The sequence below is a fragment of the Globicephala melas genome, chromosome 20 (genome assembly GCF_963455315.2).
Source record: "Globicephala melas chromosome 20, mGloMel1.2, whole genome shotgun sequence".
Classification (NCBI taxonomy): domain Eukaryota; kingdom Metazoa; phylum Chordata; class Mammalia; order Artiodactyla; family Delphinidae; genus Globicephala; species Globicephala melas.
In genome coordinates this window covers 9,138,565-9,162,883 of record NC_083333.1, presented here as the reverse complement: position 1 = coordinate 9,162,883, position 24,319 = coordinate 9,138,565, and the positions used below count along the sequence as shown (strand labels likewise).

Here is a 24,319-nt window from a genome sequence, read left to right as displayed (position 1 = left end):
AAGCAGACTCTGAGGTAGAAAGGCCAAGAAACACAGGCAGGAATAGAGAAGGTGACAGGTGCTGATATGTTTAGGATAAAATAAACATATCATGATGCATCTTTAGATACAAGAGATCTGAAGATGAATTTTTTTTGTGTGTCACAAACAGCTCTGCCCCTGGGGTCAAGTTTTCTAAGAACTCAGGGTTTTTCTGTAGACATATGTCTTTTGCTTATACTACTTAAAATGAACACTTGCTTCCAGAGGGTTGAATGAGCTTTTATAGAGGGAAATGGAACTCTTAAAGAAAAAAGAAAAGAAAAGGAAGAAACCTCATTAAACTGTTTAGCACCAGGACCCCTGCAGGAAAAAGGCTGATCTGTGTTACGTACCAGGTTCTCTGTAGGAACACTGTCTGTTTCTTGATAAGGGATTAATCCAAACAAGCTTCCAACAATTTTTTTTGGTCTAAAATTGTATTATTAAGTTTATTGTTTGCCAGGGATTGTTCTGATTGCACATTTTACACTCCTAGGAAGGCACTGCAGCACATGCCTCCACTTTCCCTCTCACCAGGATCTACAGATTTCTCAACTTTCCTGTCTCCCAACGTTCTGGAAGAAGTGGACAGCTTCCTCATAAGGATAACTAGGTAAAATTAAGGTTGATAAGGGCTGGTGGCGGATAGAGGGCATATGGGCTTGATAAGTCCTTTTCGTTTTTTTTTAATTTTAAAATCTTTTAAAGATTTTTTGTTTTTTAAAGAATCATTTGTAGTGACTGAAGAGAAAGTGAAATAACGGTGTACCCGTGTAAACTCCATGATCTAGCAGTACACCTGCCCTCAGGAATTGGGGGTGGGTGCGGAGTAATCCTCCGATTCAGCTAGAGCAGGGGTCTCAAAGTCCAGAATGCAAAGCCTTTCAGTTCCCTCACATCCCCAGCCCAGCACCTCCTGTCTCCGTGAACAGGTCTAACAAGCCTGATTGTCCATAGACCTGGGAAAGGACACCCTGCTAGCTGTTTGAGGGATCGCGTAGTGTGGGGACACTCAGCTCTGTCACAGTGAGCCCTGTTAGAGTACAAACCAGGCCCTGAGCCATCTAGACAGGGTTTTTTTTTTTCTCTCTCTCTTTTTGGCCACACCACATGGCATGTGGGGATCTTCGTTCCCCAACCAGGGATCAGACCCATGCCACCGGCAGTGGAAGCACGGAGTCCTAACCACTGGACCACCAGGGAAGTCCCCATCTAGACAGGTTTAAAAGTTTCAGTGTAATATGTTTAAAAAAGCATATGTGATGTGGAATAGATCTAAAGCATGTTATTGGTGTTTGAAGGAATAAGCCCTTAACACTCTGGCCAAGCCGAATTATTACCCGAGGCTTCTTCATAGCAGGGGCTTATTGCAACAGCCTATTTATTTTTGGTTTATAAAGTTTGCCTTATTAAAGTTGATAGCATTATTTAATACTTATAGGTGAAGGTTACAGAAGTGAGGATTTAATTTCCTGGTCCTCTGGGTTGATTTAGTTTTTCTTTAGGCTGTCGTAAGGATTTTGAAAAAGTATTTCTGGTAAACAGAGAAAGCATATGGCAGCTTGATGTTGCTTATGTAATCAGTTACACAGAGTTTGAGCTACCTGGATTTTCTCATAGTTTTAAGAAGTGAAGTGTTTTTTGTTCTTTGTTTATAGCTGTTCTTCTACTCCAGAGGTGGAGCTGACTCTTCTGGCTTTTGCACTAGCAAGAGGGAGTGTTGCCAAAGTGCTGAGCTCTCTGTGTACTGTCACTGACCACCTGGACACACACTATGATGCCTCATCCCTCATCTCATCCATGGCATCAGTCAGGCAGAACCTGCTCCTTAAATATGGTAAATGACCTTGGCATGATGCACACGTCATAAAACCATCACCAACGTGGGATTTCCTGGCATCTTCTTATCTTTTTGTGTAGTTTGTGGGCTCGGTCGTTGTAGTTATACAATGATTTCTGGAAGAGCGTGTCTTCTTTGGGGCTGGTAGGGAGAAGGGAGATGTTGGTTCATTTATGGATGCATTAGCAGAAGGGGACCTGAGTGTTCACTACGCTGTACTCCCAGGATTTACTGGCCTAATCACTTAGGCATGGTGGCCATTTGAACACAGCCATCTTTGATAAAAGTATGGGAGTGTCTCATGGTGTAGGTCAAGAGGTTGGGAAGTTGGAGTACCTCTCATCTGGAGGAGGGAGGAAACTACCCCAGACCCAGAGCAAAGGATCCTTGTCTTGGAATCCATCCCTCTGCATCCTCGTGATAGTTTATAGTTGGTTGGGACAACATAGATGGTCATACATACATGCCTGCTATCACTTTCCCCTCCTGGGCCCAATGGCAGTCCATCTTAGCACTTTTCTACTGACCCAGGGTGGGGCCTCCTAATCCTTCTCAACACAGGAGTCCATACAGCTACTCTCAGATGACTGCAGTGGACATGTGCTGTCCTGGCCTCTAGTGGTAAAGTTTCTGTCCACAAGTACAGTATTGGATCCCATCCTCTTCAGTAATAGAGGCAATACTGTGATACTTCCTCATGATATTTGTACCTTTGCCTAAATATCACTTTATAATAATGTATTTTATGTTTAATTTTTTAAGTCTGACAATCGATGTCTTGTAAATCCAGTCCCTCCCCAGTTTTGGAAAGGTCATTTTTTTGGAGGGGTAGGGGCCCGTAGAAGGCACAGCCAAATGGGAGGGATACGTAGTATCTGGAAAATATTCTCCAGAAAGGTTTTTGATTCAGTTTAGCAGTTATTTGAGCAGGGAGCACGGGATGGAGGAGGAATGCATAGGGGGACTGTTCATTATTGATAATGTTCTAGTTCTGGGTTGGGTTATAGGTTAATAGGGTTATAAGGTTTTCATTATATTATTAAAAGAAAAAGAAAAATTTTCAGATCATTATAGCAAAAGTTGATTTTTATAATTTTGAAAACTTTCAAAATTTGCCTGGAGACGTTTTAAAGAAACAAGACCTAGAACGCTAAGACATTATTTATATATTTAAATGCAATTACAATAAAATTAATTATTGGCTCCAAAACAGTGTCTTAGGAATTCCTCCTTTCCCCCCACTCGGCACACAAATATGTTGAGCCTGTGCTATTAATCTGTGTCTTATAGTGTGCTTCGTTTCCAGCTAGTGGTTATTCTAGAATGATTCTCCTCAGAATTACTTAGGGACATAAGCTGTACTTTGTTTCTTTCAGGAAAGCAGAAAAGGATGGTGTCAACTTTTGTCTAATATTACTTCCTATTTTAGCTTTTAAATGGGTAGATTTTTACTGAGCAGTCTGGGCGTCCACAGGCTCTCCATTTGCACTAATGAGTTCTAGTTTCCATTTTTTCGTAGCGCTAGCTTCAGGCTGTCTCTTTCTCTTTCTTTTCTTTGATTAGGTAAACCTCTGCAGTTGATTCTTCAGGCCTGTGATGTCAAGGGAAAAGAAGAGAAGTCAGGACCTGAAAACCTCCTTGTTGAGCCGTGGACGAGGGACGGTGAGTGGTGGACCTGTCGGGTTTTAGTGAGTCGAAAGGGCCATGGTGCTCACTAGAGGCTGTGTGAAACCGCACTGTGGTCTTCGAAACTTTCAAGATATGCAGTCTTCGCTGCGATGTCCTTCAGTTGGTTTCAGTGGTTCCTGAACCATTTGCGTGATTTCTTTACTACAGTATTGCCACCTGCTAGGTGTCAGTCACCTGTAACAACTTAAAAGTACTTGAGAGCCTTCAGTTTTGAAAAGCAAAGACTTCTCCTCTTGGAATATAAAAAGTTACCATTTTTAAGTTCAGACTGTCTTTCTGTTGTGTTATCTCAAAGTATTGAGACACTCAGTGGATCAGTAGCACTTAGTGCTAAAAACGTAGCTTAAGATGAGGGTATTTCTCCATATGGCTGCTCTGGCATTTGAAGTGTCTGGAAGGAAGCCTCACTCCTTCCCTGGCGTCAGCATGGTGATTGCTGATGTGCTCCTCAGCGCTGTGGCTCTTTTCCTCATCCAGGGAGTGTTTGTGAGTCTCTTCCTCATCCGTCTTGTTGGCCAGCTGGTTAGTCGCCTGCACATGTCCCCTTCTACTCACTATACTGCTTTGAATATTGCCAGTTCAGAAAAGGACGTGGAATGTTCCAGCAGTTATCAAACGTTGAAGGGAACTGGCCTTACCACTTTGCACTCGGTTTCGCCTTGGCTTGCCTCACAGCAGAACAGACCTTGTGCATTCTCAGTAGTCGCCTCCTCTCTGTTCTGTTTCCTGTGGTCATTAGCACCAGTGAAGTGAAGACGCCTGGGAAAACGTGCCTCACCAGTCCCACCTCCTCCTGGTGGTCTTCTTAAGCCATGACTACCGCATGAGACAGGCTTCCTGCAGTCCTCGCTGAGCAGCTCAGCCTCTGCAGACACATTTCCTCCCCCACATTCATCTCCTGCCACCCTGAAGGCCACCTCAGACCGCCCAGTCACCTGCCATCCAAAGTGGGGTTGGGAGGAGGTGGTGGCAGCTCTTTGCCCGTTTCCCCCTTCCCACACTCAGGAAAGCAAGACCACTCTACCAAAGGCCCTCTGCAGTTTTCCTTTGCTCTCTGAAGAATTGGGATTTTTGTCTCTGGAGTATGTAAGGCAGAATCTTCTTAAAACCAGTGTATGGATTTTTTTTTCATACTCTCATCATCATCTACTGAAAGGCCTCTCTTATTTTATCTTACTTTTTTAAACTTTTATAACAATTTCAGATTGTCTCCATCTAGTCTTTCTTTTTAAAGACTGTATTTTCTTTTTTTAAGAGCAGTTTTAGGTTTACGACAAAACTGGAAGGAGGTACAGAGATTTCCCGTATGCCCCCTGCCCCACACATGCAGAGCCTCCTCCATTATCCACATCACTCACCAGAGTGGTACATTTTTACGAAGGGTGAACCTACATTGACACGTAATCGCCGGAAGTCCATAGCTTACTTTAGGCTTCACTCTTGATGTCTTCCATTCTGTGGATTTGAACAAATGTATAATGACCTATATCCATCATTATAATACCATACAGGGTGTTTGCATTGTCCTTAAAATCAGCCTGGATTTTTAACACCATTCTAAGTCTGAAAGCACCACAGGTTTTTCTGTAGCTATTGAAATGCATTTGCCAGCTCTTCTGCCTGGTCTGATTTGAATAGTTTGCTACTCTCCCTGTGTATCATCCATCCCCCTCTCCTCCCTGCCTTCCACCTAACCTTGCATGGATAAATTGCATAAACTAGTTGTAGTGTGTGGATTTGTTGCTTTTGTTGTGTTTCTGATGAGCACCCAGGTGGGATGTGACTGGGCGTGGGGAGGAGCCTTGGTTTCCCCTGGTTTCTCCCTCCACAACCATCACTGTCTGTTTCTTGTAACTCAGGTTAGGATTCCGTCCTCTACAAAAAAATGAACCTGACGAGACAGGGAGGACAGAGGAAAGTCCTCACAGCCGGAACTGTGGGGTTTTGAGGAGTGATTTGTTTCTTCCCCTTAACGGGGGCCAAAGCTCTTTTTCACTGCTACCTTTCAAGTTCCCCAGCTTCTGGGAAACACTGGACGTTCCCCCTTGCTGCACAGAGTGCCCGGAGAACACGAACGTGGACACTCCGAGGGCTGACCTCCCGTGAGTCACAGCCATGAGTCTGGCATTTTAAAGGAGTGCAGACTGCTGCCAATAGAACTGAAGGAGTAGGGTTATTGAATTCTTTACGTTTGAGATTGGTTATTTTCTTCCTGTCATTTTAAGAGAATAAATTGGGCAGGAGGGGCATGGTGTCCAAACAGTTGTAGCTTTAAAATATTATAGTTAGACTTATGAGCTGGTTTTTTACCAAGAAAAGGAAGCACAGAGGTTTTATTTATTTACTTTTTAAGCTTTATTTGTTTAACGTATGTATTTATTTGGGCCTTAAAATAATTGATGGCAATGTTATTTTAAAAGAATCTGATTCTTTTGACTTAAATTATTGCTTCAGCTACTTTGAGACTAATGAAAACTGGCAGCTACTCCCAGGCAGCATTTCAGCCTTTACAATAGATTTGATTAGTTAGAGGCATCCAGACCTCCTAGGAAAGGTGACAGTTCAATAAGTGGGATCGTTTTTAGTATTACTGTTAGTAGAATTGTGTGAATTTCTGGCCGTATGGCTTCTTAAAATTGTCTGTAGAATTACTATTTGATAGCATTAGATCAATAATAGCTTCTCCCTGTGATTTAGTAAAGGTTCCTTTGGATTTAATTTTCTTGGTTTTGGTGACAAATAATGCATATTATTTAAATCTCTCACGGAGATTTAACTTCACAAATTTTTGTTTTATTGAACCCAGTGTAATGAAATAAGCATGAAATTGGTTTTAGTCTTTTCATCTTGATAAGGCAGAGTGGTTGAAAGCAGTTCGTGGTTTCAGGAAGAATGGGTGGTCAGGCTGATTTGAGTAAATGTGTAAGTTATATAATTTACAGAGGTTGGAAAGAGAAAAGCAGCTTTGGATTTAACAGACCTTTTTGTAAATTTTTAAAGGATAATTAACAACAGCAAAAAAGGTGAACCACAACTCTCATACAAATATAAAATGAAGACGTCAATCTTTTTATTTATCCCATTAATTACTGAGGGAACCAGTAAGATGTTACAAGCAGGTCAAAGGAGAACTCATTAATACACATAGACCAGTAAGAATGCTGACACGAATCTACAGATGGTTGCAAAATTGGTCAGTCTTCATAAGGAATAATCAGCTATGTTCCTATAGACACAATTTTTATTTGTGTGGACAAGAATCTTTTGCATTACTGTTACTATTCTACAATTTACAGAGTTGTAAAATAGTTCAGAGACAAAGAAAGGTGGAGATGACCCAAAGAGTGCACTGAACAAACACCCAGCATGCTTTTCTTGCCCATTTCAAAGACTTTTACAGTCTTTCCTGAAAGAGTATTCAAGAAGCTATCTAATTCCTCTCTCAGCCTTTAAGCCTGCTTGCTTCTAACAGCCCAGCCAAACGTCAGTCATGGTTTCAGGAATGGTTTAGAAAGGTGATTGATTGTCCAGTCTTTTGTCTCTTTGAATTAAAGTCACAGTCTTTATCAACTTTTTAATTTCTTTATCGTTACCTCAGAGCTGAGCGGCCTGTATAGTTGAAAAGATTTTGCTCTGACCAAGTTATACCTGGACCATGATCTGTTACCTCGGTGTCTCTCGGGGGGGGGGGGGGGGGGGGGGGGGGGGGTTGCTTCTGCCCAGAGGGGAATTCTTTTTCTAATTTTCTTCTTTCTTTTTCTAATTTTTATGAGAGAACCAGGTAGACTAGATGCCCTCTGCCTCAAAGGATAAGCTTTGGTTTTGTTGGTCTTAGTTCTTAGGGTTATTACAGATGCCTCAGTCATCCTAACTTTAGTTTTTCTTTTTTGTAGGTTTTCTTACAGAGACTGGAAAAACCAGAGCAAGTACTATTTTTTCTACAGGAACTGAATCTGCCTTTCAAGTTACTCAGATCAGAATTATGGTAATTCTTATGCTGCCTTCTTTAGGAAATGTTACTGCTATTTTTAAAAATATGATTGTACTTCGGAGGTCCATGTCACTGGTTTTTCATTGAACATTTAGTGATTATTTATTCTGTGTCAGGCCTGTAGCAGAGGGCAAGGGCACAAAGATGAATAGATTGTTAAGTCTGTAGATGGTGTGAGTATAAGGATCAAGAAAAGTAAGGAATCATTTCTTGGGAAGCAGCTTTCTTACTTTTCCAGGACTTAATGTATTTTAAATCTCATTTTGTTGGTTTGATTTTTGCGTTAAGCTATTTGAATTTGACCATATTATTTGGTAACAAAATGGCCACAGAACTTTGGTCCCTTTGATGTACTTTATTTAGATCTCTATTTCCAGGTTCGACGTGGTGGCATTGGTGCCCAGTGTGGGTTGGTGTTTGCCTATAATTCATCTTCTGATAAATTTCATGCAGAAGAACACTTCAAAAGGTTTGAAAAATATGACAAATGGAAGCTTCAGGAATTCAGGCAATTTGTAAAAAGCAGGTAAGGAACAGAATAAAAATCTTTATAGTTAATAAGATTGTATACATTCTCTTATTGGTGAAATACGTTTTCTTTATAGAAAAGTTGCCACTAACCCATCTTCAGTGGCCATGAGCATTCATTGCTTTCTGGCAGCACATGTGAAGACATATATTTTAATTTGTTCATAGTCTCTTACTTGATCCCTTCTGTGACCAGGTGTACACATCTTCAAAATGGTTGGGTAATAATACATGCCTGAATTGTGGGCAGCCTGAGGTCTCTAGTCTTATCTAGCCACTGGAAAATTTACCCAGGCCCCAACTTCCCTCCTCCTATTTTTGTGTTTTTACTGAAAATATTTATTAAGCACCTACGATGTGCTAGGCCTGATGCTAGGTACTGAAGATACCGTAATGAGCAGATTGGCCCGTTCCCTGCTCTGTAGAGCCTACTGTTTAGCTCAGAAGACAGGTGATAAAGCCTACAGTGTCACAGTACTATAAATGCGAGGTGGGTAGGAGGGATGAGGTGCTCTGGGAGCATATGGCAGAGCACCTGACCTGAGCAGGGAAGGCTTCCCGGAGGAAGTGTTGAATATGGATGAGCTAAAGCTAATTAACTACCTGAAGAAGTGGAAGGAGAGTGGCCTGAGCAAAGAGCAGAGCAGAGTTGAGAACTCAGGTGGGGTCTGGCGTACACAAGGGACTGACGAGCCCCACGTTGCTGAGGTGTGCCGTGAGTTGGAGAGTGGGGAGAGGTGAAGCTGGAGAGCTAGGAAAGGGTCAGGTTGTTAAGGCCCTTTTGTCTCTGTTTCAGGGTTTAGACTTTATCTTGAAAGCCATGGGGGCAGGGGAAGGGAGCAGGGTGGAGTGTGTTGCTGAGGAGCTTCAAGAAGAACGAGGAGAGATCGCATTTGTGGTTTGGAAGTGCTGCTCTGGAGCCTGCTATGTGAGGTGGGCTGGAGGAGAGCGAGCGGGGAGGCCAGATGAAAAGGGGGAGGCTGTCACGGTCACCTGGGAAGCCAGAGTGTGGGTAACCTCAACTAGAGCAGCAACAGGAGCCATGGAGAGATGTGGACGATTGAAGAGACGGCTAGAAAGTAGAAGCGGCAGGACCTGCTGAGTGACTGATGTACAGTAGGAGAGAGAAGGAGGCTTAGGCATCAGTGAGTCGTGGATTCTTGGCTCGCCAGAGGGGACATTGGTAGCGCCTTTTTCTGAGACAGAAAATACCTCGGGGAAAACAGGTTTGTGGGAAGATGATGCGCTCAGTTTTGGTCCTGTTGCATTTGAGGTTCTAGGAAGCCTCTGAGATATCCCACAGCTAGTTGGATAAACAGGTCAGGAACCTGGAAGAGATGTTGTCCTGAAGGCAGAGATATGAGAGACATTTCGGTGATAGGTTTTTGTTTGTTTGTTTGTTTTTTTGCGGTACACGGGCCTTTCACTGCTGTGGCCTCTCCTGTTGTGGGCCTCTCACTGCTGTGGCCTCTCCCGTTGTGGAGCACAGGCTCCGGACGCGCAGGCTCAGCGGCCATGGTTCACGGGCCCAGGCACTCTGCGGCATATGGGATCTTCCCGGACCGGGGCACGAACCTGTGTCCCCTGCATCGGCAGGCTGGCTCTCAACCACTGCGCCACCAGGGAAGCCCTCGTTGATAGTTTAAAATGAATTAGAAGAGGTCATTCTGGAGGAGTGTGTGGGCTGGGAAGAAAGAACAGAGACCTTAGGTCAACATGCTGAGAGGCACTAGCATTTATGGGGCAGCAGAGAAAGGGAGGCTGAGCAAAACAGCCAGAGAAGCAGCAGGGAAGCCAGGGGAAAATCGTGGTTAAAGAGGTAGGGAGTGGGCAACAGTGTTGGATGTTACCCCGGAGTCGGTGAGGTAAGTCTAGAAGTGGACTTGTTGGATTTAGCCACAGACGTCGTTGGTGACCTCTTGGACAGTGTTACCTCCCTTATTACTAGTAGCAAGTTAAAACTCATGCAGCTGAGCCCGAGACTTGCCCTTTTTGCTCCTGTATTTCACAGGTAGTGGGGTGCTGGAGTTTTTACTATCACTGAGTACTGTACTACTAGGCTTTCATGTACGTATGAACCACCAATAACTGTGTGAAAATGCGGATTCTGAATCAGTGGTTCTGCCTGGGGCCTGAGACCTTCATTTCTAACAAGCTCCCCGGCAACTCTGATGCTCCCTGACCACGGATCACACGTGGAATAGCAAGGATCTAGAGTAACTGCCTCTCTCTGCTGGACTTCCTTTGGTGGCATTCCTGACAAAGGGTCACTCAGCCTCCCTAGGATATCCTTAATGATGGAGAACTCACTGCACTTCAGTAACATATTCTATGTTTATTGAAATCTACACTTGTAATTTCAACTCTGTGGTCTTAATTTCAGCCCTCTAAATGAATTGAAACAAATCTCTCTCCCATCATGCATACATGCTTTTTTAAAAGATGCTTTTCTTTCTAAACAATAACTAGAGATACACTTGTTTTTAAGTAGCTGTGTCCCACTTCTGGGACATATTAATATAGGGTTTTTTTCCCCTAAACCTGCTGTCCAACAAGATCTTTCACATCTTATATAGGATGATTTTTTTTGGAACCTAAATGCAGACTTATTTGCTAGTCCCTTGTTGATTTTAGCTCCTGGTTCCAGCCTGAACTACTATGAAATCCTGATTTGCTTGGGCTACATATTATCAGTCCCTCTCCAGTTTGGAGGTCAAAATGGTAATAAACATGTGTCTGTCTTCTTGCCTTTTTTTTTTTTTTTGTCTGCCCTCTGGTCAGACATTGGTCAGTTAGCACACTCTGGGACCAGCTGTTTGGTTGCTGTACATATTTAAGAGGACTGATTCTTAGCTCTGTTTTCTCCACCCTGCCTGTGAGTGGGTGTAGTGAGCAAGGTTGCTTCTCCCCACTCTCTGACATCCTGCCAGCTCTCTGTATCTCAAGGATTTCCTTGATGACTCCCAAAGGGTGAATTGAAAAATCCTCAAACACACCGTATTGATGAAAGTCATTGGCATGGTTTTGGGCTAAGACGGAATACCACCTGTCCCATTGGTTTTAGGGTTAACTATATCATGAAAGGTTTATGCTAAGAAAGACTTAACTGTAAGAAGAGAATGTTTTTTTCTCTCTGTTACAAAACCTACTCTGGGTCCTTTGTCTTTTTCTTCTTGCTGTTTTCTTCTTGTAAATCCCTGTGTTTGCTTATCTTGTCTATACAGAATACCCATGTGTTGGCTAGCTTGTTAGCCTATCACAGACTAAATAGTTTAAAGTTTTAGGAATGTTACTTGAAAAGACTGCCATTTTCTCCTTCTCAGTTATTTAATTCCTAAAAAGGAAGTACCATTCAAGTATCCAATTTTAAAAAGAAACAAGGGCTTCCCTGGTGGTGCAGTGGTTAAGAATCTGCCTGCTAACACAGGGGACACGGGTTCAAGCTCTGGTCCGGGAAGATCCTACCTGCCACGGAGCAACTAAGCCCGTGTGCCACAACTACTGAGCCTGCACTCTAGAGCCCGCGAGCCACAACTGTTGAGACCACGTGCCACAACTACTGAAGCCCGCGTGCCTAGAGTCTGTGCTCCGCAACAGGAGAAGCCAATGCAATGAGAAGCCCGCACACCACAACAAACGGTAGCCCCCACTTGCCGCAACTAGAGAAAACCCGTGTGCAGCAACGAAGACCCAACGTAGCCAAAAATAAATAAATTAAAAAAAAAAAAAAAGAAACAGCACACAGTTGTACTTCTTCAGCCTTTGGGTTGAAATGCTTCCCTGGAAGGACTTCTTAAGTAATAGGGAAAAATCCTGAGGCCTGTGAAGGCTGAAGTTTTCCTTTTTTGGAGCTCCAGGATCTGAAAGCTCCTCAGCTTTTACCCTTCAGTTGTTGCAGTTGTGAATCTCAGGCCGGTCGTACCTATGTTAGCCAGACCTAGGGAAAGAAAACTGAACCTGCCTCTCCTTTGGATCTTTCCAGAAGCACACACCAACTGTTGCATTGTACCTTATTCCTGAGTAGCTTCATCTCAGATGCCTTGACTTCAGGTCTCATTCTTCAGATAAGCAAGTTATCTAGGGAAGCAGACTTTCTCCTTAGTTCTCAGGTTATATTTGGGACTAATCATAGTTCCCATTGCACAGATGAGGAGGCTGAGAAATGGGGAGGATGTTACCGCCAGCTCCCTTGTATGCTCATAGAGGCCCACGTGCCACACCCCGTCCTCGACTGTTAACCGACAGGCCGGGTAAACAAGTTAAATGCCATTTAGGTGGTGCCTTATTCATTAGACGCTTGAGAAGTTTAGGAATAGGAGAACATTCTGTGATTACCTTTGTGTTTACAGGATTGGTTGCCCGTCTGATAACCTTGGCGAGGATGATCCTATTGGCTGGTTTGAGCTGGAGGAAGAGTGGGATGAAGCAGATGTCAAGTTGCAACAGTGCAGGGTTGCCAAGGTAAGTGTCAGTGAGGTGTGGCCTTCGCACACCTGCCCACTCCCCTCCTTTTGTACTGTAAGTGTTTATCAAGCGGTTATTTTATGCCGGCCCTGTGCCAGCACTGGAACCCTGGAGGTGAATCAGACGTGATCATGACCCTCACGGAGCTCCGAGTCTAGTGGGAGACACAGATGTATGAGACAGTGTGATATGGGCTGATAAAGAGACACACAGGGGGCTGTTGCAGCCTAGAGGAACAACATTTACCCAGCCTGGAATTCACTAGGGAAGACTTCCCGGGAAAGTTGGTGCGATGCCAAGTGTTGAAAGTTGATTAAGCTGTCATCTTTAGCCAGGCTGAGAGGTGTGGAGAAGGGCCTTTCAGGCTGAGGGAGCAGTAAGTCCACAGGCCTAAATGCAAGAGAGATGTCTTTTTGTAGAAACAATGGTTATCTGGCTACTTAATTTTTTTTAACCTCCGTTGTGAATCTTAGTAAGAAGCTTAAAAAAGAGAAACAAGAACTATCTTTAGGGCTTGTACATAGTAGGTGCTCAGTAAATATTTGTGCAGCTGAGTAGTGGATTCTGAAAGGCCCTCAACAAAGGAGCTTTCACTATAATAAGCAGAGAGTATGCATAGAAGTTGGGCTTTGCAAATGGTTTTAGCTTTGAGCAGACAAGGCTGTGTCCTGGGCTCCCAGCACATGGATTACAGGTAATTGGGGGCTTGGAGATGATCCCTTAGGGCAGTCATTGACTCTTTTCACCATATAGCTGTTGTCTGTTTCAAAATGACTGTGCCACAGAGCAGACGTCCTTCTCTTATTCATCCTGTCTCATCCTGTTTTTGCCTTGAAGCAGGAATAGTGCCGTTTCTCTTATTGTGAACTTTCCCCAAACCTGACTTCAGCGTTTGTATTGTCTCTTCCCTGTTTGTTGTAGATGCTGGGCTTATACTTTGTGTCTCCAGTGCTAGGCATAGTGGTACCTCATTAATTATTAAAGTCACAGGAAGACCTGCCCAGAAAGGCCTTTATCTCCCTTTCGTCAGTACCTGGGGCTTCTAAGTCCTTCTCCTCACCTCTGTCTTGTCCTTTTCCAGTATTTGATGGTGAAGTTCCTCTGCACCCGCCAGGAGTCGGCAGAGCGCCTGGGAGTACAAGGCTTGAGCATCAGTGGGTACCTCCGGCCCGCGAGGGCAGAAGCAGAGCAGAGCATCGTCCGTACTCACTGCAGAAAGGGCGTGGAGGAGAGCGTCTGTGGGGCCACACTGCTCCTCAGGACCCTTCAGTTCATCCAGCAGCTCGCCCACGACCTGGTAGTGTTTCCTCAGTTGTTAGACCTCATTCCTTTGGGAAGAGTAACGACAGTGTTTGGGGAAAGGAACACCAACCAGTGAAACCTGGCCCTGCTGACGCCATGCAGTACAAATGAGGACGGCAGGCATCATGCTGCTGTGATGATGTTGGGAGGCCAAGGGGAGTGAGGCGTTGGGCATTAATGGCATCAGTCAGTGGAAGACGAAGTGGCATGTGGCCACCATCGTGAGGTTTCCTGGGATACACCTACATGCAGATCTTAAAGAGCCCCAGCTTTGATTGACAGGGAGACAAAGCACATTTGTGGAATTTATGTCTTCTTTAAGTCCTAGAATTATTCCTGAAGTGTAGGTGAATTCTCTTTGTTTACTAAAAGTACCAAAAATAATAACAGGATTTTTTTTAATTGAAATATAGTTGACTTACAGTATTAGTTTCAGGTATACAACATAGTAACCCGATATTTTTATAGATTATACTCCATGCAAAGTTATTATAAAATATTGACTATATTCCCTGTATTGTACATTATATCCTTGTAACTTAAATTTTATTTTATACCTAGCAGTTTGTACCTCTTAATCTCCTTCACCTATTTTTGCCCTTCCCCACACTCCACTCCCCTCTGGTAACTACTAGTTTGTTCTCTGCAACTGTGAGTCTGTTTCTGCTTTGTTATATTTGTTTGTTTATTTCATTTTTTAGATTCCACATATAAGTGAAAACTTACAGTATTTGTCTTCTCTGTCTGACTTATTTCATTAGGTATAATACCCTCCAGGTCCATCCATGTTGTCACAAATGGAAAAATTTCATTCTACTTATGGCTGAGTAATATTCCATCATATACATATACCGTATCTTCTTTATCCATTCATTTGTTGATGGACACTTAGGTTGCTTCCATATCTTGGCTATTGTAAACAATGCTGCTGTGAACATTGTGTTTTTGATACTGACTTCTACAGTCACTAATAAAAACGCAGTGACAGTCTACTCAAAGAAAGGTTCTTGCAGCCATCACTGTAGAGAACATGGCTTATCACTCAGGAACCCAGTGGAGCCCTCTCACATGTGCTATGCAACAGTATCTACTCTTGACCTGCATTCTGCTTCAGGGCATGTTCAGAGGCTGGTGACTCAATTTGTATATGGATTGTTTGGTCTTTGTTACTGGAGCTCTCCTATCACAGCAGAAAATAGCAAATGAGAGGGAGATGCTTAGGAGTAGCAGAAGCGATTACAGTAGAATTGATCTTTCAGCCTACATGCAGGGAAGGGTCAAAACATGCTGCAGGATGGTCCTGGACAATAATCATCACCAAGTAAAGATTCCCTTACGTTCCAGGTGTAGAATCTATGAAGTCAAGGAGCTTTCATAGGGATGTGTGTGTATGTGTTATGTGTATATATACATTCACGTACATACGTACACACACACGTATTTTAGAAAGTTTCACACCAAAAACAGTTGTTCACGGACTTTTTAGTTTAAGAGTAAGCATCAGTTATGTTGGAATTTTACAGATGCGGAGCCACCTTATCCCTTAACAGTGAGAAGTAAATGAGCCACTACAATATTTCTCTAAATACATGTTTCAATTTTATTTTTTCTGGTCTTTATTATTTTTTAGGTACAGCAGAAGGAAAGTGGCTTAAAATACAGATCTTTTCTGGACTTCACGGGTCTTGATTTGCAGATCTTCTGGGATTTTTACAGTAAATTAAAGCAAAAGTAAGTCAGAATTTGTTACAAGGTGATAATCGGATATTGATAAGCACAACTGAAAACAGAGTTTTGCTGTTCTAAATGGACAAGTTTTTTCTTCCAAGATTTTTTACTTCCTACTAGTTTATATTGCTCTGATTTGAAAGATTTGGTTATTGTTGAAAATAAACACCTTACATTTCTACAAAGTGCTTTATTAGGGCAGTGTTTTTGCAAGCATTTTGTCATTTATATTACAACTTTATAATGATAAGCAGGTCAAGTATTATAGTATTCTCATTATACTACTGAAGAAACAGAATCAGAGGTGTATTTCTTTGCCCAGAGTGGGCACAGTCAGACAGGGTCTGTGTTTTCAGTCACTACCCAGTCCATTGTTCTTTCCTTTCCACCTTTCTGCCTCTGGTTGGCATTCTTTTTACTGAGCCTGATGCCTAGCGGGGAGAGCCCTTTGTAGATAGTTGTTTGGCTTGGAGGGTAAAAGCAACTTGCATTTTTGCTCTCTGATGTTCTTTTTCTTTCTGTAGCCCAAGGGAAGAATGCATCTGTGCCCAAACCCTGCTTCTGCAGCTCCTCCAGAGCTGTTTCTCCGTGCTGCAAGGAGATGTGTTGGCCACCTCTGAGGACGCCAAGGCTCCAAGCATGAGCCGTAGGCGGGTAGAGGCCGCCAAGGAGCTCTACACACACCTGTGTGATGGTAGGGATTGGGGTTCTTCTTTACTGTGACCCTGAGCTCGTAGCCTGCAGGGCCTTTTGCTTTAGAGAACAGGGGGTCCTCTGACCATGCAAACCCAGGAAAAGGTTTACATCTTTGGAAAATGAGTTTCCATGATCCTCTTTTGAATCATTATTTGGAGTTCAGGATTTAGTCCCTCTTCAATGACTTCTTCCTGGTTTCTGATATACAGTTGTGTTATATTGAGAGTAATTGCTATCACACTCCAGTCTTTACTTCAGCTGAGACACGGAGATGAGGCTGATAGATTGAGGTGGGGGAGATGATAATATTAATTGAGAATAAAACACATGATCATCTGAAGTTATTTTTAAGGCTTCGCCAAGTTGTGTCTCAAAAGGACAGAAATAATGTAAAAACTGGTACATAGAGTCTTTATTTTTGTTAAACAAATAAAAATATAATTTCTTTACATTGCCTAGCCTGTACAGAAGTATTTCTTTGCTCTGGTAGCGAGTGTATGGGCTACAGACGATACATATATTGTAAGTGAATAGGTGGGATATATTAAAGCCGATTATTCATTTTTATCAGTGGTGGATAGGGTGGATGGAGACTCTGCACCCATGGAAATATTGAAACAAGAAGTCAGGAATACCCTTCTTAATGGGGCTGCCGTCTTCTTTCCTGATCGACAGACCCGGCGGGACCATCTCTTCACCATGATGGTAATTATTTACGTTAAAAGTATGGATTCCATTCCAGAACTCTGTTGGGGTGAAACTTATTAGTCTTCGTTTTCTCTGAATATCCTCTCAGTTTCAGTTTCCCAAATGTGTATTTAATACTGTGTGCAAAGTTTTGTGTGGGTCACAAGTATCTAAGGACATAGCGCTGTACTCAGGGTGGGGATGAGAGATAATCCTGACCTCTGTTTTAGAACCTGTTGAATCACAAAGGGAGAGTTTAGTCTCCTTCAGCTTTATGACATGCCTACAACCAAGTGTTCTTTTTAACATTTTAACCTTTTATTTAATATTTATTTTTATTTATGTATTTATTTTGGGTCTTAGTTGTGGCACATGGGATCTTTCATTGCGGCGCGTGGGCTGTTCGTGGTGGTGCGCGGGCTTCTGTCTAGTTGTGGTGCACAGGCTTCTCTCTGGTGGCGCATGGGCTCCAGAGTGTGTGGGCTCTGTAGCTGCGGCATGAGGGCTCTCTAGTTGTGGCGCGTGGCCTTAGTTGCTTGCAGCATGTGGGATCTTAGTTCCCCGACCAGGGATCAAACCTTAGTCCCCTGCATTGGCAGGAGGATTCTTAACCACTGGACCATCAGGGAAGTTCCAACATTTTAACTTTTTTTTTTTTTAAATAAATTTATTTATTTATTTGTGGCTGCATTAGGTCTTCATTGCTGTACGCGGGCTTTCTTTAGTTGTGTTGAGTGGGGGCTACTCTTCCTTCTGGTGTGCAGGCTTCTCATTATGGTGGCTTCTCTTGTTATGGAGCACAGGCTCTAGGCACGCGGGCTTTAGTAGTTTCAGCACGTGGGCTCAGTAGTTGTGGCGCTCGGGCTTAGTTGCTCCGCGGCATGTGGGATCTTCCGAGACCAGGGCTCAAACCCGAGTCCCCTGCATTGACAGGCAGATTCTTAACCACTGATCCACCAGGGAAGCCGCCATTTTAACTTTTTATTATGGGAAAATTAAACACAAAACTAGATTAAATAATACATATAATGAATCCCTCCAACCCCCCAAGTGTACTCATCACCTAGATTCAATAATGATAAACTTAGGCTAATCTTGTTTCATCTGTAATATACTTCACCCACTCCCACCCGCCATTATTATTTCAGAGTAAATCCCTGACTTATTTTATTCATAAATATTTCAGTTTATATCTGTAAAGAAAATACAACCAAGTTTTAATCTTCCCACCCAAAATTATGATTTATCCTAGGAATGCAAGGATGGTTTAACATTAGAAAATCAGTCAATGAAATCAGAGAGGAAAAAAATCATATTGATAAATGCAGAAAAAATTTTAATAAGATTAACTTCTGATGATGGTTCAAACAACAAAACCCTTAGCAAACTTGATATAAAAGGGAAGTTCCTTAATCTCTTGGAGGGCATGTATCCAAAACCTACAATAAACAATGTACTGGTCTTTGGGACACTGACTCGTCCCTTCCAAAGTGAGGTATAAAACAAGGATGCTTACTGTCACTGCTTCTCTTTGATATTATATTAGAAGGCCTAGCCAGTGCTGTAGGACACGGAAAAGAAATTTTAAAAATAACAATCAGAAAGAATAAAACAAATAATCATTATTTGTCTGTTTAGACAAACAACTATTAGAAGTACTGAGAAGACTTTGATGAAGAAAACGAGATGCAGCATTTAAAAGGGCATTTCTGTATGTAACAACTAATTAGTAAATGCAATAAAAGTGCCCTGTCGGATGCATAAAGCCCCATAGAAACAAAAAAGGGAATAAAAGAAGCATAAAATGTGATGCCAAATGACTGCAGTCTGTTTGGGGGCACTGCCACAAGGAAAAACTGACCCTATACGCAATAGGTGTTTAGAGGAGAATCTTGTTCAGGTTAAATGATGGAGGATTTCCAAGAGGAGGGAGGATCTTTGGTTGTTTTCAGCTCTCTGCAAAATTTCCATATCAGCTTGAGGGATCAGGTTTTTTTCTTCTAGTTTTATTGAGATATATTGACATACAGCATTGTATAAGTTTAAGGTGCACAGCATAATAATTTGACTTACATACATCATGAAATGATTATCACAATAAATTGGATGAACATCCATCATCTCATATAAATTAAAGAAATCTCAAAATTAAAGAAACAGAAAAAAAATTTTTCTCCTTGTGATGAGAACTCTTAGGATTTACTCTCTTGACCACTTTCATATATAACACGCAGCAGTGTTAATCACATTTATCATGTTGTATGTTACATCGCGAGTATTTAGCTTATAACTAGAAGTTTGTACCTTTTGACTGCCTTCATCCAGTTCCTCCGACCCCTGCCTCTTATCTCTTTTTCTATGAGTTTGTTTGTTTTTGAATTATAATTGACCTGCAGCACTACATTATTTCCTGTTATACAGCATAGTGATTCAATATTTCTGTACATTTCAAAATGATCACCACGATAAGTTTATTTCATGATATGTCACCATATGAAGATATTACATAGTTATTGACTATATTCCCCACACTGTACATTTCATACCTGCGACTCATTTAATCTGCAGCTGGAAGTTTGTACTTCTTAATTTCCCTCATCTATTTCTTCCCTCCTTCCATCCCTCTCCCCTCTGGGAACCACCTGTTTGTTCTTTGTATCTATGACTTTGTTCCTGTTTCGTTATGTTTGTTCATTTATTTTGTTTTTTAAATTCTACATATAAATGAAATCATACAATATTTGTCTTTCTCTGTGTGACTTATTTCACTTAGCATAATACCCTCTAGGTCCATCCGTGTTGTCACAAGTGGCGAGATTTTATGGCTAATATTCATTCATCGTGTGTGTGTGTGTGTGTGTGTGTGTGTGTGTGTGTGTGTATATCTCACATCTTCTTTATCCGTTCATCTGTTGATGGGCACTTAGGTTGCTTCCATATCTTGGCTATCGTAAATAATGCTGCAATGAATATGAGGGTGCATATATCTTTTCTAATTAGTGTTTTTGTTTTCTCTGGATAAACATCCAGGAGTGGAATTTGCTGGATCATATGGTAGTTCTGTTTTTAATTTTTTGAGCACCCTCAAAAGCTATTACTGTTTTCTATAAAGGCTGCACCAATTACATTCCCACCAACAGTGCATGAGGGGTTCCCTTTGGATCAGTTTTTACTTCGTGAGTTTTAACCTTTGACAGTATCAGCTGACTCTGAATTGTGGATGAATCTCTGTCCCACTTGTTTGCTGGAAGCATTTATCAGGCAGCTGAGCAAATGGTTTTTTTGTTAGCTCGTGTCCCACATGGAAAAATAGAGGACATGCGACCTCTTGAATGACATTGCTGTGTGTTAGGAAAGCAGCTCGTTAACTTTTCCTTTGCCCATCTATCTGACAGCAGTGGTAAGGTCTATATTTTTTTTCGCTTCTCGTGCAGATGAATTGAACTGCTGTCATTTGTGACCATATCTTATCTCTCCCAGCCTCTTGTGCCAGGCAGGGCCCCGGGTCTTAAATCCTCTGGAAATCTCCCCCAGTGCCTTGCATAGCAATAGGTGTTCAACACATTTATTGAATTAAGAAAAAAAAAAGTGCCCCCAGAGTAACCCATAGCCTCATCAGGGGGTGTGATTCCTTTAACTGTCACCGTAGGCTGTTCGGACTTATACAGAGAAAGCTTAGATCCTGTTTAAAAAAAACAAAAGAAAGCTCACAAGAAAGGCGCTCTGTCTCTGTCCCCTCCTCTTGGGATGGCCTGCCCAGGGATGAAAATAGACATCTTTTGGAAGTCACCTTCCTAAACATTTGCATCAAGCTTTCCTGCAGGAAGGCTTGAAAATGTCAGCTTCAGCAATGAACAGAAGCAAACCTGCCGTCTCTTGGTTCTGCTCCCTCTTCGCGCTAGGCCAGGTCTAAGTTGGGCCCGTGAGGTGGTCTGCTGACCCCGGCTTTCCCCATGTTTGGGATCAGTGGGCCGTGGCATTTTGTGCTGCTCTAGGGCTCTAGAATGTTGTGGAATAGATTTCCTGAATCCGCAGTGTCTTGTTTTCTAGAAGAATGTCACTGAGCAGGAACACAAGCAGTCCCTGCAGCTCACTTTCCGCTCACTCTGCACGTATTTTAGGTAAGTTTACAGTTCTTTTCAGTTGTCCAGTATTTCAGATCTTTGCAACGTTGTTTTCTTGAGCTCTCCCTTCCTTTCATGTGCTTTTGGAGTAACCAAGTACTTCCCTCACTCAGCCAGGTTTCTAGAGTGAGGTATCACTAGACTCAGAAGTGACCAAAATAGTGGTAGAATAATAGTCTTGTCAAGAATTTGCTCCAAGTCCCAGTCACTGTAAGACACTTTAGAGTTGAACCCATGGGGAATCTCCTTGAATGCTTCAGTTTCTACATGATTTTTGAAGACAAAAAAGAAGCTGAAGGAGTTTGGGGTCCAGTCCTCAAGTCTAAAAACCCAGATACCTTAAAGCCCAAGCCCAACTGCAGAGGCACAGAGTGGTAGTTTAGCAAAAATTGTGCTGAGAGGGGTGACGTGGAGACCATTACCTGCTTTGACTCCCAAAGAAGCTCATGGGCCTGTAGGTTGCATTATTAGAGGTATAGACTCTTGAAGGAGGGAGGGGACTAAAAGCCTGAGCAGCTGTCTGCAGGTGAGACTATACCTGGTACGGAGGCCAGATTTAGAGGACTGTATAAAATGTCTTCAGAATCGAGTATCAAGGATGATGAAAGAGGCTGGGGCTCATGTGAAGAAACTTTGAAGACACAGGGAATGTTTAGCCTGGATTGTCAGATTAGCAGTCATGAGATTAGGTTTATTTCCTGTTGGTGGCCAAGGTGATTTATTCATCATATTTATTCCCTGGAATATTTTCTAAGGACTTGAAGATTTATGGGCCTGTGCTTACATAAGTACATGTGGACAGACAGTGGCACAGACCCAGCTGGGACCCTGGCCTTTTCCTGACCCAAACTCCTCACATCCCATAGAACTGACAGTGAAATCTTGCTAGGTTCTCTTTTGGAACCTTTTGAGATAGACAGCGTGAAAATCCCCTTCCTGAAACAAGGTGTCATGACTAATTTGTGTCCTTTCAGTGATAAGGATCCAGGCGGCCTTCTGCTGTTACCTGAGAAAGGCGACCTGGCCGACACGGACATCAGTGAAGTGCTGGCCGTCATGAGCACTCTGCTCTCTGTTGCTGCTCGAGAGGTAACTGATGCCGCTCTGTTTCCTTTGCCTCTTGCCTTTAGGAGACGGGGTAGGGCAGTTGTGGCTCCTTCCCCTTTAGCCCTCATTTACAGCATGATTGTAACTTTGCCTACGACTGTCACACACGAGCACAGAGGTTTCCCCGCCTGCCTTTGCTTCTAGTTAGCAGCTCCTGCAAAATGAGCGAGAGGTTGCTTCCCTGCCCCTTGGTAGTCAGCCAGCAATAAATACCTGAAAGTGCTCATTAAGACTCCCTTTGAAAAGGAGGAATGGGTATTTACTGAGTGCCCTTCTGGTGTCAGTCAGTGAGCCCAGCGCATAGTCATATATTTGTGGTGTGAATTCTGTGGAAAAAGCCTTTAACTTTTTTTAAAATTTAAGATTACTTAGCAAACCCACAGGCTAATCAAATCTGAAAAGATGGTCTCTTTTTTTCTGTGCTAATGACATTTTAAAATTTTTTTCTTTTCTTTTTTTTTTTTAACATGAAGGATTTTGTTTCTCAAAATGTAGTCCATTTGTCACCTGGATCAGAATCGCCTGGTACATTGTGGCAAACATTTGGATTTCTCGGTCCCACCCCAAGCTACTGATTTAGAGTCTCTGGGGGTAGGGCTTAAAACTCTGCATTATGTCAAGTACCCCCAGAGATTCTGAAGTAGCAAAGCCCTGTAGTAGGGGACCAAGCACTACCTCTCTGGATAAAATACAGGAACCAGGGAGGTAGAGGAGATGTGGGCAGAGTACAGACCACACCCTTGATGTGTTTAATGACGTGGCTGAACTTGGTGTCTTTAAATCTCTTACGTTTTTGTTAGTGCTTTGCTGTTTTCAGGTTGCTTCTGGAGCCATGATTTCGTTCATTCCCAGCTGCCTGCATTGATAGGCCACTCAGCACTTACCCCCCCCCCCCGCCATTTGCTCACAGGGACCTTAGAGAGCTTTCAGTGTGCTGGGCTGTCATTTGTAGTGTGCTAGGTCACACTGGACTGGCCACTATTTAGACCTAATATTAGTTTAAATTCAGGGTTATTTTTATTTTACTGTGATGCCTGTGTTCTTTAAGGTAATGTATTGACTTTATAAGCCTTAATTGTTTTTAATCAATGCTCTATTTTCTGCTGTCACATTAATGTTCTCTTTGGTTATTTTCTCCTTTCTGTCTTCTTTCCAGACCCATCTCTTGAGTCTCCCTTAAAAATCTTACTCCAGCCTACTGCCCATCAGTTTTTGCTCTGCCCTGGTTAGCCGTGTCTCATTCTCATCTGTTTTTATTTCTGCCATTTCCCACACTTTCCCTTTCTCCTGGAGCTCATCTAAATTCTGTGTTTCCCAGACTGCTGATTTAAGTTCTACGTTCCCATCATCAGTGCCCCTGGGCAGAAGACTCCAGTGTTCTCACTGGTTTTCGTGGGTGTTAATTCTGCCTCCTGCGTGAGTCGGTATGTGCTGGAGCCAGGACTAAAACCCAGGCTATTCGACTCTTAGTCTTGTCCCCTTTCCACTTGGTCAGGTGTGCTGTGAGTTGTACGTAGAGAAGTGAGATAGCATTTGTCCAAGAGAATTCCTCATAATCTTCACTATTTGGAGATCACGTGATTGTCTTTTCTTCCCTGTCACTTTCCTGTGATACAAAGGAAGTTAGAAACCTCACCAAACCTCCCAGGCCAGGGATCACTGCAGCCATTGAGATATTTCCTTGAATTATCTTTTTGAATAAGAAACATTTATGGTTGTACTAAAGAAGAAGAGTTAGATTTAAAAAAACTTTTTTTCAAGGTGGTCAGAAATGTACCTAGTCTGAAAAATTTCTCGCAAGTCTGTTAATTCAGTAGAGATCCACGAGAAGCCTGCTGCGTGCCGGGCCCTGTGCTAGGCATGGGGGTACAGTGCCAAAAGAGCACGGTCTTGAGAAGCAGGCAAACATGTGATCAGTCATAATACAGTAAGGGCCTAAAAGCGTAGGTCTTGTGGGTACAGAAGAGCACACCTGACCCCATCTGGTGGAAGAAGGCAGTAGAGCTTGGGAAGGGCTTTTTGGAGGAGGTGGTGCTGGAGCTCCTTGTGAGCCCACAAACGGAGTCTGATCAGGCATAGAGGAAGGGGTGTTCTTAATATAACAGCATATGTAAAAGGCCAGTGACAAGATGGGGAGGAGCA

At 42.7% G+C, this 24,319-nt stretch overlaps 1 protein-coding gene and 1 pseudogene across 4 annotated transcripts in view; both read left to right on the top strand.

Annotated features, from left to right (window-relative positions):
* The window catches only part of ZZEF1 (zinc finger ZZ-type and EF-hand domain containing 1), a 113,431-nt gene that overhangs the window by 28,798 nt on the left and 60,314 nt on the right, over positions 1-24,319 (top strand). For 3 of the 4 annotated variants that reach the window (XM_060290362.1, XM_030861716.2, XM_030861714.2), the window contains exons 7-18: positions 518-634; positions 1,680-1,858; positions 3,425-3,523; positions 7,444-7,535; positions 7,919-8,067; positions 12,419-12,530; positions 13,615-13,830; positions 15,466-15,566; positions 16,088-16,257; positions 16,831-16,964; positions 20,997-21,067; positions 22,045-22,159. In XM_060290362.1, the coding sequence (XP_060146345.1) occupies positions 518-634; positions 1,680-1,858; positions 3,425-3,523; positions 7,444-7,535; positions 7,919-8,067; positions 12,419-12,530; positions 13,615-13,830; positions 15,466-15,566; positions 16,088-16,257; positions 16,831-16,964; positions 20,997-21,067; positions 22,045-22,159 (1,555 nt within the window). The remainder of the gene's footprint in view (positions 1-517; positions 635-1,679; positions 1,859-3,424; positions 3,524-7,443; positions 7,536-7,918; positions 8,068-12,418; positions 12,531-13,614; positions 13,831-15,465; positions 15,567-16,087; positions 16,258-16,830; positions 16,965-20,996; positions 21,068-22,044; positions 22,160-24,319) is intronic. The other variant, XM_030861721.2, reaches the window with a different exon arrangement.
* LOC132594173 (etoposide-induced protein 2.4 homolog pseudogene) lies at positions 3,917-5,656 on the top strand (annotated as a pseudogene).